This window comes from Tachypleus tridentatus, chromosome 2, assembly GCF_004210375.1.
Source record: "Tachypleus tridentatus isolate NWPU-2018 chromosome 2, ASM421037v1, whole genome shotgun sequence".
NCBI lineage: Eukaryota > Metazoa > Arthropoda > Merostomata > Xiphosura > Limulidae > Tachypleus > Tachypleus tridentatus.
The window spans coordinates 94,596,401-94,618,228 of record NC_134826.1 but is presented as its reverse complement, the minus strand read 5'-3'; the positions used below and the strand labels follow the sequence as shown (position 1 = coordinate 94,618,228).

At 34.7% G+C, this 21,828-nt stretch overlaps 1 protein-coding gene across 3 annotated transcripts in view; it reads left to right on the top strand.

The window, feature by feature from the left end:
* LOC143244592 (septin-2-like) overlaps positions 1-21,828 on the top strand; it is an 88,410-nt gene that overhangs the window by 46,899 nt on the left and 19,683 nt on the right. For 2 of the 3 annotated variants that reach the window (XM_076489556.1, XM_076489555.1), the window contains exons 4-6: positions 8,289-8,375; positions 9,197-9,320; positions 10,408-10,542. In XM_076489556.1, coding sequence (XP_076345671.1) covers positions 8,289-8,375; positions 9,197-9,320; positions 10,408-10,542 — 346 coding nt within the window. Of the gene's footprint in view, positions 1-8,288; positions 8,376-8,534; positions 8,610-9,196; positions 9,321-10,407; positions 10,543-21,828 lie in introns of those variants that run through there. The other variant, XM_076489557.1, reaches the window with a different exon arrangement.

Sequence of the window (21,828 nt, the reverse complement as noted above, 5' to 3'; positions counted from 1 at the left end):
ATTTATAGTCGCAAAGTAGTTAAATTACACTTAAGTTCGTCGTCATTGTCTCTGTGTTTCTGTCTCGGATTATTCGTTCGTCTCATAAAAAATATCACCAAAGGGCCGGGTCGGGGCATTATGACGTCAGGATGGGATCAAAGAAGAAGTAAGGAGAGTATAATTGTGATCCATTTGTGGGTTAATTGTGATCTCCATTTGTGGGTCTAAAAATGGCATATTTGCCAAAAATTTTGTTGGCTATTTATGAATGGGGATAGAAACAAGAATTGCCCGGTCTTAAATTACTCTTGTATTTATCCCCTAAGTAAATCTCAGCTTCAAATCTGTCTATATTATTGCATAATCACAAGGGAATGCATGCATGCCCAAATATTCTTGTAGGTTATATGTAATCTATGAACGGTGGCATTCCTTTCTAAAATTTTTCTTGGTATGATAAATTTCAAAACATGTACTCGCACTCAAAGGTTTTTTTACAGCAAGTTGTTTAAAGCCAAAAAAGCTTTAAACTGAAGAGCTTCAGTGAGGAACACTTATAAACAAAAAAAAAAAAAGTACAAAATGCACACGAATAATGCAATACAATAAAATATTTAAATAAAATACAAATAAATTAAAACAGACGAGACACAAACGAAAACAGAAGCCCAAAAAAACATAAAACTAGCCACGTCTCTCTACACATCTGTTACCATTTCGTTTGACTTGTGTTTCTGTGGTATTATACTCATTTTTCTGTTGATGAAACTAAATAAAGCAGTAAAAGGTAAAACAACAGCTCCACTGTCTATAATTTTTATAAACAGCCACAACAGAAGGAATGATTGAGAAAAATATTTCATCTTCAAGATCATCTTTTACCTTTTTACCAAAAGTTTTATCAACATTTTGTCCTGCTCTTTACAGTAATCTTTCGCAAATCAATGATTTGTTACTTTAGACACGTAGTTTAGTAGTTTCTCGAAACTTTAGTCACTCGCAGAGCCAAAAAACAAACTTTTTTTTTTTTTAAATGCAGAGTAAAGTCGAGCACAGCAGATGAGGACAATTACAAAAAAAATTGACCAAAGATGAGTGTGGCAATGAAAGAGTTAAGGACATGATAGCTAGGGTAAATCTCTGTGGTACCCCCTTTCCCTTGGTGCCTTACGCACGTGCTTATTTTGCTTAATGGTTAATCTAGGGCTGCTTGGAGCTCTCGTACGTTTCACAGACAATATCTAATGTCCTTGTAGAAGTATTAATATCCCAAGTTAATTCACGGAAGCTGAACGATTTGTAATGTTCGAAATCTGTAAACGTTCCTGGTCAAATTCTGTAGTATTCCGATTAAAAAGTTTCCCACAGTTATAGCAGCCGAGGCTTATAGTGTGCTGACTGTAGCTGACCAATGTCTCTCAGCTAAACGCTTTTATACGAATCATGCGAGATTCTTGAACTTTCATCAGTGACCAAAAACGTGCTAGCATTTTCGTAAATCAACTTCACTCTTACTCTCAAGAATCGTCTACAAATTCAGAGAAGAGGCGGGATTTGTGCAATACACATCCAACATTATACATCAAATGCATGAAAGTGAAACAAAAGTAGGTATTAAGATAAACTTATAATGGTAAATCCGTTAAAATTGGTATTAATTTACGTCACACACAAACGCTTCATCAGACAGAAGTAAATAAAAGTTAATACTGCGAATTAACAGCAGTATAATTAAAAAGATAAACGTTGCGACCCGTGTTTTGTTTGTTTGCTTACATAAATACATATCACTGCATGAACTATTTTCACTCTTTATAATATAAAGAAATAAATTTTAACAGCAGGTACTACAGTAAAGTGAGAAATGATCATGTGATATATTTTAACAAGTTGCAAGCTCATGAACCTTAATTTTAACTAAACAGTTAAAACTATACAATTATGGCTTGTCTCTAGCTGAGAATGTTAACTATTTGGCATATTTTGACTTGCCAGTTGATTTGAGTTAGTATTAAAAGTACAAATCGAGTAAGTGACGATATCAATTTTTAGTTCAGTAATTACGGGATTAGACCTGTACGTGTTAAAATATTTGGTTAATTGTATATAATGATATGCTTAATATTAAGGTTCATGTTTTGGTATATTACGTGTTGATGTAAGTATTATAAATATGAAATATCGGGTTTAATTGTACGAGGTCTGTTTAAAAAATACGCGGACTGACGTCATAAAACAAAATGTACTTTATTTAGAAGTTACAGGTCTGGGACCCCTTCAAAGTACTCTCCTCCCCAACGCACACACTTATCCCAACGGTGTTTCTACTTGTTGAAACAGTCCTGGTACGCTTCTTTTGTAATGTCCTCCAGCTCCTTCGTCGCATTTGCCTTAATCTCGGGAATCGTCTTAAATCTTCTTCCTTTCAAGGGTCTTTTGAGTTTGGGGAACAAGGAAAAAATCGCAAGGAGCAAGGTCAGGTGAGTAGGGGGGTGGGGAAGAACAGTGATCGAATGTTTGGCCAAAAACTCACGTGTTCTGAGGGCTGAATTTCGCAGCAACGCGGTGCATCTTCAATTTTTCGGTCAAAATCTCGTAACAAGATCCACCTGATATTCCACACTCTTCAGTAAGTTCCCTGACAGTCAGACGTCGATTTGCCCGCACCAGGGTGTTGATTTTGTCGACGTGTGGGTCGTCAGTTGACGTGGAAGGACGTCCAGGACGCTCATCATTTTCAATGGACTGTCTACCATCCTTAAAACGTTCATGCCACTTGAAACATGCCGTACGCTTCATAGCAAAAGTTTCAGTCGCAGATTTTCCAAATATAATACAAAATTTCACAGCAAGTCGTTGCTCCTTCAGGTCATTCATTCTGAAATCCACCAAACGAAAAAATCGCACTTCACTTAAAACCGCGTAGCTAATACACAAATGAAGATATCTGCAATCGGGAAATGGCGTCGTAATCATCTGATCTGTGCGAACCTAGCGACACCAAGCGGATTCCCCTGGAACCAACTGGAGCCGCGCAATTCAAACAGTCCGCGTATTTTTTGAACAGCCCTCGTATGTATTTCGATTTGGGGATACGTTATTTTTAAAACGACTTTGAATATTTAATTACTAAGTCGCTTACAAACAGCCAATATAAAGTTGTGTTAAAATAGCATTGCTTGGTGTTTTGTAAGTAGTGTGATGCCACTGAAAACTTAGTGCCTCTGGAATTGGTTGTTTATTTGGCTTATTTTAGCGCAGAGCAACATGTAACAGCCCCCTCTTCTACTCAGCACACTCATACACCCAAATTATAAAGGTGTTGGGATTGGGGAATTATAATTTTTTTTTGTACTTAATGGTATTGGCAAAAACGAAGGAACATGGATCAACTTAATTCGAGGACCCTAGGCCCGGCATGGCCAAGCGTGTTAAGGCGTGCGACTCGTAATCTGAGGGTCGCGGCTTCGCATCCCCGTCGCGCCAAACACGCTCGCCCTTTCAGCCACGGGGGCGTTATAATGTGACGGTAAATTCCACTATTCTTTGGTAAAAGAGTAGCCCAAGAGTTGGCGGTGGGTGGTGATGACTAGCTGCCTTCCCTTTAGTCTTACACTGCTAAATTAGGGACGGCTAGCACAGATAGCCCTCTAGTAGCTTTGTGCGAAATTCAAAAAACAAACAAACAATTCGAGGACCATCTAGATTCTAGAAAGAGACCTGCAGCAAGTCATTTTAGCCGTGGTAAGCAGCGTGGCGTCTTGTAGCTGGTGAGAGAATACGGACAAGTTGTAATGTCCGTTCACTTGACCCATACTAAAGTACATTTTCATTTGGAAAAGCGACGTATGTCACAGATACAGATGTTGCTTCTATGACATACCGGTTCAATTGTCACATACCTAAAATATCTGGAGAATGAAACACGTAGTCTTCCCCTTCCTTTTAAGAAAATCTTCGAACGTAGCATCTTGAGACTTTTGTGCGGTAGGGCTCTTTAAATGGGTGAAGATATCTTTCATAATTTTAAACTAGATGGCTTCCGGGAAATATGAAGCAAGTTGTGATGTGTTTTTGATATATGAGCCTTTTCTTGCAGTAGAAACTATACTGCAAAGCTGTTTTTAAGATGCAAACCTTGGATCCATACAGGAGAGAAGCATTTACTAATGGGGTAAATAAATAAAGGGACTTATCACTTCAGTAGCTGATGAGTAAATGAAATTACTTGTACTACATTGAATATAAATGCCCCAGTGTTGTCGTAATTATATAAACTATATTAAGCTTCTAACCAATACCATTAATAAAAATAACGTTAAAGGTAGAGTAGAGTATAACTTGTACAACACATAAACCGAAATGGTTTTATATATAAAAAATATATATATATTTCATGTTTCTTGAGTAATATAGTGTATGGAAATATTTATGTACCCCCTTCTATAAACAACGCCTTGAACGGCTTCGAATGTGTATCTTCAGAACAGATTGGCATCTGTATGTTTTGTTAAACGGTGAATGGTAGGTTTTGGACACTGAACATTGTAATAATGAAATATATGTTTTTATATGGGATTTGGTTAAATGGGGTTCATGGTAGATCTGTCGCTGAGTGAAACGTATGTCTGCAAGTGCTTCTAGAACTAAGATATAGTATTTTCACGTTGTGGTCTACTAATAATCATGCTTTATTTGATTCTATAATATAGTTGTTTTTGTCCTTGTTTAAAAATATGTTTACTTGCTGAATTACACACATGTCATAACTAATTTAAGTTATAAATTGCAACAAAATTTATATCTAACAAAGGAAATAATATCACCCGTTTTACACTGTTATCCTGTGTACATATGTGGTATAGCGTCTGACAAAATAAATAGTAGCGATTTAAAAATTGATAACGAGGAACCCTCTTATTTAGAAAATTAAATGTTTTGAGACGGCTTAATGAAAAAAACTAAAATGTACGACGACATTGGCAATGAAGGACGTATTTAAAATATTTTTGCTTAGCCACATAATTTCACTTCAATGCTTTATATTATCCGTACAGTGTAAACGTACTTTGAAGGTAAAACGCACAAAACGACCTTGAAGGAGAGGTGGAAAGTAAAGAAATATTGTTGAATGTAACCTTAACAATTCACGGTAATAAAATTTCAACCGAAGTTGAATCAGCCTGTTAAGCTACGTTACGAGTGACTCATACGGAGTTTTTCATTGTCATTGTTTGGTAAGTTACACATTTTTATGGTGATTACTTCGTTCTTAATACAACAGTTAGAAACTCAAGAATCGGGCACTGAAGATAAAAAAACAACTTTATTTCGAACAATGAAAACGGAAGTTATGAGTAGAAGATTTAACAGCGAAGATATGATAATGTATAAATCCAGAAAATAGGCCTATCATCATCGTTATTGTATCAAAATCAACGTCTTATTAAACAAAGTAAAAAGGGTATTGTTTTAAAACTCGGAACGAAGCTAAACTAATATTACTAACAGAAACGCTGTCTTACAGGCGGCTGTTTCTTCTAGTATTTACTAATCGTAGTATTCGTATCTTTATTAAAAATTTAGAAAAGGTGAATATTTTCTTCTAAAAATGTTTTTATAGGAAAAAATTCGAATTTTACTCTTTAGTCGTACATAACTCATTGTATCAAAATGATTCAGTGTAGAACTCAATTCTCATAAATTTTACTGATGTAAAGCGTAATGTATTCAAATATTGAAAGTGATACTGTTCATTGGAAAAGTACTTTTTAAACTCCAGTTTTTTGGTACTTAGTAAAAAATTACGTAACAGATATATAATAAAACGCTCACGTACAGCCATAGTGAACGTCACGTACTTGTTGTGAGGAGAGTATTTATTTAAAATTGTTTTCTATCACAAAGAAATAATCGTACATATAACAGCTATTCTTCGAACTGTTAATTTTTTAAATTGATTTTTGTTTGTGACGCCATTCAATAGACAGCGAAGGAGTTTTGGTTACAATTATGGATACTGACGTATAAACTGTCCATTGTAATAAGAAAAGATGAAAAAAACAATTGCGTAGGGTATTCTCTTTACGTTAAATATTTTTAATTGTTAGATTTCTGCCCCTTATCTGATTCAGCATGTTACTGCCTAATGAAGGCTCCTAGTTACAAGTTTTAAAGGTAGTGAACAGCTTGTGTATGTGTTTTAGATAAAATAAAGTTGATATAACTAATTATAGTAAGAGTTTGGCTAAACTTGAATTCAAAATAATGAGATGCATATAAAGGTACCAAATATTTTCATATTGTAATTTTATGTTCGAAAGTACCATTATAGTTAAAGCTTATGATAAAAATTACTCTCTGTAAAACCCCGTACTCTTTTCAGCTTATTCATTATTTTTCCGCCTCTAAATACAACTTCGTATCTTTCTGGAATTCCAATATATATGAAACTTCATTCCTATTTGCCACTTAATGCTCTTTTTTCATGCTTCGTTACAAGTATTTAATTACACTATGTAACACATTTTGTTCTTGGATAGTATGTTATTTCTTAATTGCTTATGTTGTAAAAGTATATAAAATGACCATTATTCCCTTCAAACTTTGCTTTTGTAACCTGGATAATGAAATTTAGAAATTAACTATTTTCTATGTAACAACGGGCAAATTTATACATTTTCATTTACATGAGGTCTGAATAAAATAACACATGAATAAAAAAATTTAAATGTATTTGTACTAATGTTATACAAAAATGTTTAGAAGTGAGTAGTTTTTCGAGATGGCTGCTTTCTCTCTGGCGGAGTGGGTACAGGAAGCTCAGGGCAGTGTGTCACTGAGGCGATGAATGATGGAAGGTCCGGATACATGATAGCAGATGCATTCTTGCTAGCCCGGCGTTTGTAAGGGTCCACCATGCAGAAGTAACAAATGCTTGATGACTGGTCAGTGGATTCACGCCAAAGTCTTGGAATAGCGAACTTTATGGCTCTCTTTTTCACCTCCTGTACCATCCTGCAGAAGAACAAAATAAATGTATTTCATCCATAACTAACGTATAAGAGGTTCATGCAAAATATTTTGATATTTTTCTATACTATTGGAAATTAAAAACAAAATTAAAAGATATCTAAATTTTAAAATGTCTACAATTTGTATAACATAAAATCTTATTATACAAGCAAGCAAAAAATGCCCATCTTACCTTCTAGTTTTTTTTGCAATGCTCGCAAGTAAAATGAGATGCTCGGGGGTTGGCTTGATCCCCAACAGGCATGCCAAAAATATACCTTGTAGGTTTCACACATTTTATCAGATGCTGTTACAGAGTACTTTTCGCTCTTGTATTGATAATTTGGCCACATACATTTGCAGAATGCGTCTGTAGAATGCTTGCAGTTTTTTGATACCATCTCTGATAAAATCAGATAGGTCTGTGTGTTCACTTGGGCAGCTAGAACTAAACTGAAGTGGTGAGTTGTGAGCCCTTATATATATTACACTCTGGAAAGTTCTTGAAAATTCTTGTAAGTTCGAAAAACATTCTTTATCAGCTACTAAGCACTGAATATACCTGGAATGTTATCAAAAATGGTTAAATTTGAAATTTTCATTATTCAGGTCACAAAAACAAAGTTTGAAGAGAAAAATAGGGGTTTTCCATTGACTTTAGGCATAAGCAATTGGGAACAAGAAAAAATATAAAAACTTTGTTACATAGTGTTGTCAGAACTCTGAAGAAGTATAATATTCTATATTCGTAGTTAATAAGATTTTCATTAAATTTTACCGCCTCGTTATTTTTTTTTTAACCTTTCACGCACGCACCATTTAAAATTATCGTGACTTGATGTGTTTCTGAAGTCTGATGTCATAAAACTAAGTGCCGGGTATTAGCCACAAATTAGTGCCTGGACGATTTCGAATTTGAGGGTTAATGGTTTGCGTCCAGTTGCTGCAAAACCTTTTCACGGATACGGCTCAAAAATGGCACTCAAGTATTCGGTTAGACAAAAGGTAGTTCAAGTAGCGATGGATGTTGTTGACCAGCTATCTACTTTTTAGGTTGCAGTTCAAGATTACGGAAGGCTATTTGCATACAACATGTGTGTAGCTTTGCGAATAAATTTGTAAAAACGAACAAATAAAGGTAAAAATAAATTGACCCAGAAAGTTCATAGGTTTTCAACTGTAATTTAATTGGCATCCTAATCGATGATTGTCTACATGCAGAATTGAGTTGAATTTGTTTTGTGTACTTAATCGTAATATTATTTTAGGTAAACTAATAAAATCATTTCTAGGTGAATCTGGATTGGGAAAGTCGACGTTTATCAATAGTTTGTTTCTGGCAAATCTTTATAAGGACAGGAAGATCCCAAATGTTGAAGGTAAATGTCAATTAACTTTGTTACATATTTTACTTTTGTTTTTCGTCGATTTTATTATTAATATGCAAAAATATGTTAACTGTATATGCTTTTCAAAAATTCTCATTTAGAATGTGAAAAAAAAAATCAGCATTTAACTTACCTTTATGACAGTTTTTTTTTTAGGCCTACTGGCTTTTGCAATATTTCGCCAACGCCAGGCACATGAATCTAGTAATGTGCAAATTCAGCAGAGTAGGTTAAGTTTTGCATCTTTAATATCGTAATATTTTGTATAAGCTTTTTTATTAATACAACTAATATTAATTACGACATGTGGTTTGACGATTATTGTTAGCTTTTCGAATACACAAGTAACCGCACATCTGTGAATATAGAAACTCGTTATTGTAAATTTTGTGGACGTTATCTTGAACTAAATTTTATTTAGTGACTATAATGTATTTATATTATAAGATAGAATTTTACGCATGATTGTAATATTTTTATAGCATGTTTGGTGTGACTGGGATCAAAATAAGGGACAACTATGTGTAAATAACCCATTCATAACTTTACATAAATGTCTGAAAGAAGCAAACAAACCTTTTATAATTTTGGAATTTAAAGGAGAAACAAACATCTGTATATTTTTTCTGTAGTTAAATTAAACCATTTAAGTAAATTTACTTGCATATTTCAGTTAGAGAACCTAATTTTACCAAATAACATTATTTTAGTGGTTTTATATAACTTATCATACAGACTTAGAAACTCGTTTTTAATATTCCAATTGTTTTATACTTTTGTAAGTTAATTTTGTTATTTTGATTTAACTGTAGAAAAACTGGACAGAACAGTAACTATTGAGAAGAAAACCATGGAAATTGAAGAGAAAGGGGTCAAACTGAAACTCACTATAGTGGATACTCCTGGGTTTGGAGAGGCAGTGAACTGCGAGGACAAGTACTGTTCATAAATGTCTTCATTTAAATTGAACAAAATGCAAACAAAATGTAGGATAATGACAAAGGTGTCACATCTGCAATCTTGTTTATATTGTTTTTGAAGGATTGACATTAGCTATTCCTGCATTTACTTTCTTTTTTTGAAATTGTTTTTTTTAATGAAGGGTTCAATGGACATAATAGGATGGTTGTATTTATAACTAGGTTCTAAATATAATGAGGTTTTAACTTAATGTTTAATTGTATATCTATTATTGGCTAGCAATTCCTGTTTCATCCTATTTGAATTTTTTTTTTTTTTAAAGGAATACCAAATTTATGTAAGAAAGCTAACTTCAAAGGGTAACATTTTCATTAGAATTATGTTGTTTTTAATATCTACTAGTTAATAATAGTTTATAAAAGTGGTATTTAGTTCAAAACTGTCACCTCTGTGAAATTGATTGACATTAATTTTTGGTTTATGAATTATCAGATTAAGAAATAAAAATGAGAAATTCAATCTTTTTACTATGATATTTACAGTCATTTGCAGAACTTGTGATTTAGTCATTCCATATATATTTATAAAAGGAAACAACATAGTATTGCAAAGTTCTAATTACTTATTGGGGAGATATTTAAAATACTATTTTGATGAACACTCCAAGTGGTCATTATGTAGGCAGTGCTATCACCTACCTGCTTTTAAAAGTCCAAATAACATCTTTAAATGTTAATGTGGAAAAATATAGTAAATCTTTTGAAGGAAAAAAAAAAAAAAAGGTTTGCAAAATCTTATTCTTAAATTAACTTCATATAAGAATAATCATTAAAAAGTTCAGTTACATATATTATAGGTGTGTGTGTGTGTGTGATTCAGTTGTAACTTGTATAACTCAAATCTTTATTGTAGTAATTATTTCTGTACTTTATTTTGTAGTATTTCATACTCAGTATCCATGAAATTATTTTACAAAATTATTACTGGTTGTTTTACTACGTTTGTACCATTATGTACGTGCCTGTGATATAACAATATCTTTTGTACATGCAATACAAAACTTTGTTTTGTATATGTTTTGTTTTTTTTCTCTTAACCATAGCTGGAAAGTAATAGAAAGTTATGTAACTGAACAATTCAACCAGTTCTTCAAGGATGAGAGTGGACTAAATAGAAAAAATATAGTGGACAACAGAGTCCATTGTTGTCTTTATTTCATTCCTCCATGGGGACATGGGTAAGTATAGAGGTTGTTTCAGTACTTTATATTTGAAAAAAGACAAGTGATATTTTATACACTTACTTAGATGTATCATCTTACCCCTTAAAATTTGACCCTTCCCAAAATAGTTTATAGATTTTGTGGGTTCTAATTTGCATTCAGTTATTCATTTGTTTTTGTAATTTAGTAAAGAAGTGGTGAGAGCACAGATTATTCATTATATAGATTTGTGCTTAACTACAAACAATAATAAACAAACTGTGTATTTAATTTTTAACATAGGAACATATTTGTATGTTTTTGTATTATTATTATTTATTTAGCTAAAGAACTGTAGCATTATGAGTTATCTTTTAATGATTTGCATTTCAAAGCTACCAATAATCTGTACGTGGTATGTGCAAATATAGTCTGAAGAGCTAAATTGTGTTATAAGTGTCACCTAGTGGTCAAATTGCAATAAATTAATATATTTTGTAATATAGTAAGAATTATACAGTGATTCCAGACATGGTAAATAGGTTGGAAAATGCCTTTATTCCTGTTATACTTGATAAACTAATGGTGTTTTAAAAATGCACAGCTTAGGTCAAAATTAGGCATTTGAAGATGTATGAGCAAGATGAAGTGCACCAAAATGCTACACTTACTTATTTATTGCTTTTGAAAATAGTGATGAAGTTTAACTAGTATGGAACAAAAATGTAATTGTAGTGATTGTGCTTTATGTGCTTGTCAAGCCAATTTCTAAAAGTTAGTTTCCTATGCTGACAATGCATTTCTGATAGATTTTTACTTCTTTCTCGTGCAAAATATTTTCCTCAACTTGTGCTGCCCTCTGTGGGTGCAAGTGCTTAGTTGCTACTAGCCTTTATTTTCCCATCTACCACCAAGTGTTTTTCACATGACATAACTGCATTGTTTCATGCAGTGAAGCATGAGACATTACCCCTTCCCCCCCTTACACAAATAAATAGGAATGTTACACATCACTCTAACTTAGCTGATTCCCTCTATGTAGTAGACCCAATCTTCACAATAATGCGATACACATATATGAGGAGTGGTTTAAATGCCAACCAGAACAATCTCCTGCAAAGAATGACCAAGAGAAGCAGCCAAAAACAGGAGGAGGTGATGAATCTGATGATGAGATGCAGAAAAAGTGAGAAGAGGAGGAGTAACAAGCAAAGAATTTTAGATGTCTGACCAAGCCAGTCACAGTAATAGGAGAAAGGCCATGGGAAACTGAAGTATTCTGATGTATAAACAATCGGGACAGGAAACACTGCACAACAATTCTTTTGAAAGGTTTTGCTTCCTGAAAAGTTTTTTGCTGATTGTAACAGGTATCTGGTGGGTATGCACAAATATAGTTTTGGTTTTACTTCATCACGTAGGAACTCTAAGAAATACAGTTAACTGTTTACTGGCAATAATGTATTTAATTGCGTTTATGTTTCTAATATGATATTAAGTTCAACATAATTAAGTATTTTGCTCCTGATTTTCATTTGTTTTCAATGTCTGGTGCATCACGTTGCAGTGTCCAACAGTAAGTAGTCAGCAAGCATTGACGAATTCCAGTTGTCCTGATGTCGTTTTTCTATTGTATCAGTGTCCTGGTGAAATCTTTTACCGTGTTTGTCACTGACAGCGCCAAGATTTGTGGGGAAGAAGTCCAAGTGGGAGTGGAGGAAATGAATTGTGTTTTGTATGCTTTGAGAAGTTTGTCTACCAGCTGACTGTAATGTGGGGCTCTGTAGTTGCCAAGAAAATTGTCAACAACGTCTTTTTGAAGGCTTTCCAGACAATCTTTTCCAGCCCAACTAACAGATCTTCGAATTGCTTGTCACTCGTAACATGTCTGATCTGAGGGCCAACAAAAGTGCCCTCTTTGATCTTGGCATCAGTTATTCTTGGGAATATCTGTCTTAAATAACGAAAATCTTTACTTTTTTTGTTCATTGCTTTCATGAAATTCTTCATAAGTCCTAATTTTATGTGAAGAGGAGGCAAAAAAAATCTTTGCCATGTGACAAGTGGTTCATGCGCCACATTTTTCTGTCCTGGAACTAACGTTTAACAGAGTGGCTAGCTCTGTCTAGAATGATGTGACTCTTTGGCACGACTGTTCCATTCACAGATGAAACAACAGTACTTTGTATAGCCGAGCTTCAGTCTTAGTTACAGAGAAACAACTTTCAGATCTCCACAGATATTCCAGTTGTACTTGCTGTACTGGATGTGCTTCAGCAACATTTCCATGTTCTCATAGGTTTCTTTCATGTGTGCTGCATAGCCGACGGGTATTGAAGGGTGAACGTTGTCATTGTGTATCAGAATAGCTTTAAGGCTTAACATTGAATCAATAAAGAGATGCCACTCTTGTGGGTCATGGTCACAACCCAAAGCAGAGAACAATCCTTCGATGTCAATACAGAAACAGACTGTCAACTTGTGCAAAGAATTTGGTTATATCATCTTGGCAGCTTCGAAAAACAGAACTTTTCGTACCTGGTGACAGCAAACACCATTCCTGCAGTCTTGAACCCAGCAATTCGGTTCTTGCTTTTGATAGACCTAAATCTCTGACCAGATTGTTTAATTCTGACTGTGTTATGAGATGCAGATCACCTGAGGAGTACGGTTCAAAATCTGGATCAATGTCACTGCCAGTTTCCTGCATTGCAGTTTCTTCATCTTGTTCGTCTGAGGTCCATTCCTCTGGTGGTTTCGGAATTGGAAGACTATTGTCATGTGGCACGGGTCTCATTGCTGAAGGCAGATTAGGGTATTCAATTGACTTCTTGTTTTTGGCAGAGAAACCAGACGTATTGTCAAACAGAAGAAACAGCACATGTCGCACAATAAATGTGAGGTGCCCATTCCTGGTCTTGATCACCAATTTTACAGTCGAAGTACAGATGATATGCTTTCTTCACAAGAGCAGTTGTTGAGAGTCTCTGAACAAGCATATACTCGTTGCAAATATAGTAGAATGTATCGTGGTTGTTATGACATTGATGAGACATATTGTCCGACACCAGTCGTCCTGTAAAATGTCTATAACATCTAACTTGCTTGTTACAGTGCTACTGAGGCAATGCTATATTCTGAAGCAATACGTACACACTAAGGTCTATATTAATCTAATGAGCAGCATCTGTGTATGCAAGCTGCTTTTATAGCCTGCTGAGACAGTGTCAAGCTGGCTCTGGCCTGCCCAGGCATGCTCGGGCTGCATACTTCCACAAAACAGCTTCCATCCTGGCCTGATTTCATGTCTGGACATGCTCAATTTGCACAAAACATTGTTCGTAGGTCTCTTACAGAAACGAAAATTTTTGGACACAAATATAAGAAAAAAAATGACAAAACTGAAGATTTCGATGAAACTGTATGTGATGGGCAAATATGGATGTGATTTTCGTGATCAGCAGCCAAAAATCTATAAGGAACACCCAACATGTTCAAGAACCAAAAACTTTGTTGTGCAGTGAAATTGCAGAAGGGAGCCATGCAAGTGGCATAATATCTCATCACCCTGAGCAGACACAGGAGATAGCTAATATCAGGACAAGAATATAGATGGGAAATTAAAGGAGGGGAAATAGTAGTGAAGGCATCACTACATTCATGAGCAACAGAGGATTTAGGGAAGAACTGTCAACATCCACAGGATAACATGAGGAGGAATATTTTTTTAAAAGATATGCGACATAAGGAACAAGAAGTCAATAGTATGGATGGAAGGAAGAAAAGGACATGGATGACAACATAGTTCCTAATTTAGTTAGGGTATGAGTTGAGGTGCATAATGTAGACAAAAGGATTGACACTGTAGGAAAATGACAGAAGAGGAGGTGGTGATGAGAAAATTAAAGGTAGAAAATAGTGTAGGTCTGTAATGAGTAGTGGTCAAAACAAAACAATCATTGTCACAAAGCTGGGTAAACAATTTAAACAGGTGGGGAAGAGATCAAATACTGATGGAGAAACTAGTGGCAAAAAATATGCCACATTTGCTGATATACTGATATGAAAAAGTAGCAACGTTATCCATATGTAAAGTCCAACATTGCTTGCAAGAGACAAGACAAAACCCCTGCATGATGCTGGGATGTGGGGACAGATGGATATTCACTGCTGAATGAAGTTGATGAAGGGGAGAAAAAGGAAGAGGAAATGGTGGTGATAACTGAAAAGGTAATAGTGGGAACCAAGTTGAAGTGCCCAGAATTGAGCCAACAGAAAGACTTTACATGGAGTGGTTTAGACAATGGATAAGACTCTGAAAAAAGACTTGGAGGAGATGGGCATAAATATCGACGTCTGTCCAGTCTTGTATGAAGAGGTATATTTACCAAAACTGAATATGAGGAGCATGGTACCAAAACAGATAACTTGCTTTTCAGGTGGGTAACAAAATCACCCAACTAAGGAATACCCAACTAAGAGCATAGCCATTTGAAGACCTAAAGATCAGGGGACCACTCTGTTGGAGTATCTTGTTGGGGTGGGATAAACTATATATAACAAGATTAAGAGTACCCAGTATGTGATGATTTAGCAAATGAATACTGTGGCTGCAAGCTCAGAGCAGCATATCCAGCATATGATAATGCAAGGATTGTGTTCAGGTGCCTCTTTGATAAATGATGTAAGAGACAACCACCATGTTGCTGGAATTGATCATTACCAGTTTACTCCTTGAAGCTGGCAGGAAATGAGCCATTGCCAAATTAACTGTTCAAAGTTTCATAAAATTACTATGGAAAGTCGGCTCAGTTAATGACCAACGGCTTAAGGTCTCTTGGGCATTGCAATACACCACTTAACCTGACAGGGAAAAATCCATACAAAATGCAACTCCAGTAATTTAGGAGGAAGAGTTATGCAAGCTGTTGTGTTGTCTCTTTCCAGTCACCAGACAAAATTGATTTGGAGAGAAGGAAGAAGGCAAACTGGAGAAACTGTGTATTGATGGAAGAAGCTAAAAGCAAAAGAGCTAGAAGGAGCCAGTCATCCATGTAGTGATGGAAACAGTTTGTGTAAAGAAGAATCTAGGCAAGGACCTTAACTACCTGACAAAAAAATGAAAAGAGCCAAGGCCAACTTTAAAACAAGTTAAGGAATGATGCACACATTTTCATGGATGAAGCAAAGATGATTGGAAGTAAAAGAAAAGGGAATTTGGAAGTAAACATCAAACATGTCACACTTTGTCATGCAAAGACCAAGAGTAAGTGCCCAACAAAATCATAGAAAAGACTGCATGGTGAACTGAGGAACTTCCATCTAGTGGCTCTTACTGGAGAGAGGGCTATAACAGCATACAAATTCCTAGTATTATTGGGAATCTCAAAAAAAGGTTGGAATAGAAACATGCATGAGTAGGATAATCGGATTCTATTCTTTAGTATGATTCTGAAGAATGTTGAGAGTCACTGTGAAAAGATGATGATTGGAAAGATAATTTGAAGGGGAGGGGGAAAATAACAGGAAAAATTGGTAGGTAAGGAGATGAAAGGAAACAAAGGGAGTTCTTCTGGTAAGACACAAAGAACCCACAAGTCTGGGATAAACTACTATTAAATATTTGCAAAATAGCAGTCCAGCCTTCTACTAGACCAGATCCCAAAGTACAGTCACCAGTGCTGTTTGGTAATGTGTAGGTTGACAGTGAACAATAGTAACCTGTGAGGAAGGAATAGGTAAGAGAGACAAAAGAAACAGGGTGGAATACAAGGAGAGGAACTGGGGAGGGTTGTGACAAATGAGTGGCCAGCGAGGAGAGGGCTTGTTGACCCCCAAATACAATTGCTGGATGAAATGCTTAATGTGAAGGAAGAATAACAAAATATTTGGCTAGAAGTACCCAAGTTAATAGGGAAGAGGATGAGTTATAGAATATGGGAGACAAGGATAAAACCTATAATACTGTGCAAAAGTTTTAGGCCCAAATAAAAAATTAGATTTTAGGCTACTTTAAAAAGAACAAATGTGAAACATTAAATTTTTATGAATCTTCAAATTTAATGTAATAGAAACTCTGTGAAAATGCTTGACTTCAGCAAACAGTTAATATTTTGTCCTCTTTATGCTTTAATAACTAGAGACAGACTTTCAGGCATTGTTGTAACGTATTTAATCAGTGTAATTTGGGATTTTACTCCAAATGTCTCTAGTACACTTTCATAAAGTTTCTGTGCAAGCAACATTTTACTTTCTACAGCTAAGTAATTTCTGTAAAGATTGAATGATTATTTGAGATCATGATATTGTTGGTAGTAGAATCCTTTATCAATAATATGCAAACCACTGGATATACCATGACAGATCAGTAACTTATCCTACTTGCATTGGTCCATTATTCTATTTTGCAAGTATCTCTGGTTGTCTCAGCACCCTCAAACCATCACACTGTCTCCTCTATGCTTCATGGTAGGTGCTATGCATTGAGATAAGTATCTTTCTCCTTTCTTTCCAGACGTACAACTTGGAACCATATCATTTCAAGCTTGGACTCATCTGTCTACAACACTTTTTTCCAATCATCAACAGTCTGGTTTTTGTACTTTTTAGCAAATTTTAGCTTCTTCAGTTTTAAAACTTCTACATGACCAGGTATTTCATTCTCATTGAGTCCTCTTGATACTGTAGATCTGTAAACGTTTTTGTCATCTGGTAGATGTTCATTTATTTCATGCTCAAGATCAACGGCAGTCTTCCTTCTGTCTTAGTAGCTGCATAAACAAAGGTAATTAACATTGGTATCATTGAACGTACTAAATGTTCTGCCTCTCTTCCTTTCCTATTTTCAAATTAACCAGGGTGTACTTGAGGGGGAACATTTAAAGTCTGCAGCAGTTTTTCAGAGAGTTCAACCAGCATCACTTAAAGTTTTTGTGAACTCTGTAATCTGCTGCTAATCTTCTATGCTTTTAGGCCCATAACATGGCAACAAAACTTTATATATTAAGTTAAAAACTTTATTTTTTTTTAATCAAGGTTTATTTATACCAATACCATATGTCTTTTTACATTAGACACTTCAGGGTACAATGACAGTTATATTATATACAAAATTTGACTAGTATGCTCATTTAAGCAGAACCCTTATGATATGCTCTTGGCACAAGTATATGGGAATTCTAAACAATAAGTATCCTCACCCTGGTTCATTCAGTTGTCAACAGGGATCAATGAAGCATTACCATAGTGTTTGAAATTTATGTTTTGTAATGGCATGAAAGAATTAGCTTCATAAAATGTAAAGACTGACAAAGTAACCTCTTGTCCTAACACTCTTGCACAATACTATACTTGTGATACTAACTCCAAAAAAGGAGGAGGTTCTTGTGCATCCACTATTTGAGAACAAGATTGCAAAGAAAGAGGAGGAGGAAAAGGCTTTCCTAATCTCCTTTATCCTGTTGTGGCTCCTCTGAACAGGATATAAGTTGTTAGTATGCAGAAGACCCCCTGCCTGCACGAAGGAAACTATCTCCCAACACAGAAGGACTGAAACTTTCTTGGCCAACAACATCAAACCTCAAGCCATTGTAATAGGCTGTTGTTTGATGGCAGAATATGAAGCTGTAATGGTTGTTTGTGACTTGAAACTTGGAATTTTGTCAATTCTTATTGTGTGTAAAAGCACCACAGTAGTTAGATGAAATGACTGTAGCATGAAGTAGTAATCAAATTTAACAGCAAAAAATTAGCATAAAAATGGTATTGAAGTTCAAAAATGAAAACAAAATCTCAAATCCAAAGGACAATGAAAACCAAATATAAACAAGAAGGGAGTCAGATAACTGATTGCTGTTGTACGAAATTGAGACATTAATATTGGGTTCTGCTGCACAGAGGACTCCAGTATTTCTAGAATGATGTATTGCACTCCCATTAGTGCAGGGTTGTCACATGGTTATTTGCATCCTACAATGAAGCTCTACTATATGTAAAACACGTTGGCATTGGTGGGAGCATAAAGGCTAGTGGCAAGCATCCATTTGCACATATAGAGGGCAGTACAAGTTGAGGAAACCAATTTGCAAGTTTTCTGCCTTAAAATAACTTGCCACTAACTGAAATGTCATTGTTATCTAGCCAGATAAAGGTACAGATTCATCATTTTATAAAGATTTGACATAAAAGACATTTTAAATGGAAGAACAAAGTTTAAACCTTTCTCTGGTGATGAGTTTAAGCTTACTCTCGAACATGAGGGAAAGTTTCAACAGACTAAGATTATTTAGAAATTTTAAACTCCTCTGTTGCTACTTTTGCAGAACTTTATCCTACAGCTTCATGCCTTGGTTTTATTTATGGTTTATCAAAAATACATAAAAATAGTTTACCTCTCAGACTTATCTAGTCTTGATTCTCATGCTTACAAACTTGCTAAATATATTGCACTTCCAATAAGCTCACTTGCTGAGAACAGATTTGCTGTCAAAGATTTTTGCCTTTGTTCAAAAAATATCAACTTTTTCATGCAGACCAGTTCATTATGGCCAGCTTTGATATTGAATCCTCATTCACTAACATCCAACTTAAGGAAACAATTAATAATTAGGAAAGAGTTATTCCCTACTAAAAATGCTCTGCACTTGAGCTGCTTCTTAAATTTATCCCCAAGGATAATCACTTTGTTTTTAATGGTAATCTCTATGACCAGATAAACAGAGTAGTGGTGGGATCACCTCTAAGTCTGACCGTTGCAAATATTTTTCAATGTTATTAAGGATGTCAATGGCTGGATAATTGCTCCTTTTATTATAAACCAGTATTAAATAGAAAGTGTGATGATACTTCTCTATTGCATTTAAAAAATTTTTAGGGACAGAGACTTACTGGCCCCACTTGGGAGCACTCTGGTGATGTATAATTGCAATTAATGCTTATTTATTGGAAAATTACAGAATTTGACCAGAACATTTATAGATTTTGAACACCACAAACCATTCAACTTCAGTGTATAAACTTTGGCTATTAGTATTTCTATGATGACATTAGATATATTCTTCAGTAAAAAGTAAGCTTATAAACTGGGTTAGGGCAAACAAGAATATAGAGCTAGTTGGCATTCCTATCATGTGAAGTGTATCTGCATATCAACATAAAATTTGCTCAATTGTGGACCTGGACCATGAATAAAATATTCAGTTCCAAACCATATAGAAGACTGAATATTGTTTGTAAGTTTGTAAGAACTCTTGTACATAAACCATTATTTGTAATAATTGCTATTAGAAATTGTATTGTTTGTGCATTATCTTTTTTTTTTTTTTTTTTTATGAAAGAAAATTGTGATTATCAATTTTGTTGGCAAATGTCAAATATAATACATTGATGTTTAATTATCCTCTAAGTTCATAGTAACATTTTTGGCTATTTGAAATCATAATAGGCAAAGTACATAGCGTAATAAATTGGAGACTCATTCAAGATAAATTGCAATACATAACATGTTGTACCACCTTCCAAATATGATGAAATAAGATCTAAGGACAGGCAATTCATTTGACATCTTGACTTCATCACATTACTCAACATCTAACAGACGTACTAAATTAGTGTTGCACAAAATTTATTTGTGTGACAAATTTGTCTGCTCTAGCTATGATGTTTGGTGCCTCTCAGTTGAACTGTATACTTTTGCTTGAACTAAATAAAGTCCACTTGTTTGAAGGTATCCCGATACAGGTGTGATATAATGTGAAATGTACACAAATGTGTGAGGAGTCAATTTTCATTCCTCAGATTGCCCTCCACTATCCTTCTGGCCTTTTATATTGCAACAGTATTCAAAGTTTCATGACACTGCCACATAAACTGACTCTTGGTTAGATCTGGGAAAACAGCTTTGGAAAAGTTTGTAGATGTCCCAAACACAGCTGGTAATGAACTTGATTTTCCTGACCAACATGATTTACCTATCAACTTAATTCTCTTCAATTTGTCTGTTCCTAACTTTCTTTTGGTTCCCGTTTTTCTAATATCCACTTTCTTGTAGGAACTTTTGAATAAGTCTGACTTTTTGCAAAAGATTGAATAATGATATTGCTGCAATACACACCTTTGAGTCTATTGCAACTAAAGTTAGTAAATATGCATAGTGCCAAACATGAATGTTTGTATCCAAGACAGAAGAGAGCTTTGCCTGAAAATCACTGTACTGTCCATGGCAAGTTTATTTTTCCATTTATACTACTTGATATCAATATTATTGTCTTTAACTATGTTTTATACTAGATCAAACAGTTCTCATTTACTGCTATTGTGGCCCTGGGAGAGAGTGATAGCTAATAGCCTTTCAGTTACTTTCTCATTGAGCACATACTGGACTACTCCAACACACTGGTCAGTTGTAGGGTTTTCTTGTGTAGAATCAGTCCTTTACTGAGAACAAATAAACATTTCTAGCTTTATCTCATGATGTTCTGGGGTCATATTCCTTATTATAACGAGCAGCTGATTAACTGTTGTTTTACAGATGGAAGTAACTAAAGTACCTCTTCTAGTGGCCCCAGGCATTTGATGTTCCTTTGAGTTAGCAATTATTTGTGCAATTTTTTTGAGTTGCATGTTATACTGATTCAGAAGTTTTTATCAGTTATAAGAAAACACCATGATTTATTTCATATTTTTCCAGCTTCTGTGTAGCTTCATCTCTTTGTCCTTTAAATAGACGATTAAGCTTTACATTAAACCTGATAACTGCAATAATTCTATTAACAGTTTTAGAATTTTTCTTAACTTTAAGTTTTTATTTCTTAAAGAACCTGTTATGTACACAGGGCAAGATGTTTCTGCCTTTCCTATTCATCATGTACACTTTACAATTTTGCATGTGTTCCTTAGGTTATTTATGCACCCCTACACATTGATGAACATGATGTTATTTACTACATCCATGCACATATTAAGATCTGGTATTACAACTTGAAAAGCATAAGTAAACAGTGCAAAAATTTTTTGTTTGTTGATTTGATAAGGGGAACAATTGTCTTGTACTTTTGTTTTAATATTGGCTGTTTTTCAGTAGTACACATTCAGATTGAATAGGATATTTTAAAGTGGTGGAACCCAATATTGGGCAAACAATTTGCTGTATATATTGTTACTTGATAGTTAGGAAATATGTTTGCACATCAGAAATTTCACTTTTATGAAAGTCTCTGTGTTGTATATTTTCCCTGTTACCTGGTGGTACTGGTGTATTGCAGTTGTTTTTATAATGTTATTATAATTGTTGCATGAATAAAGAGATTGTATAATTTTCAAGAG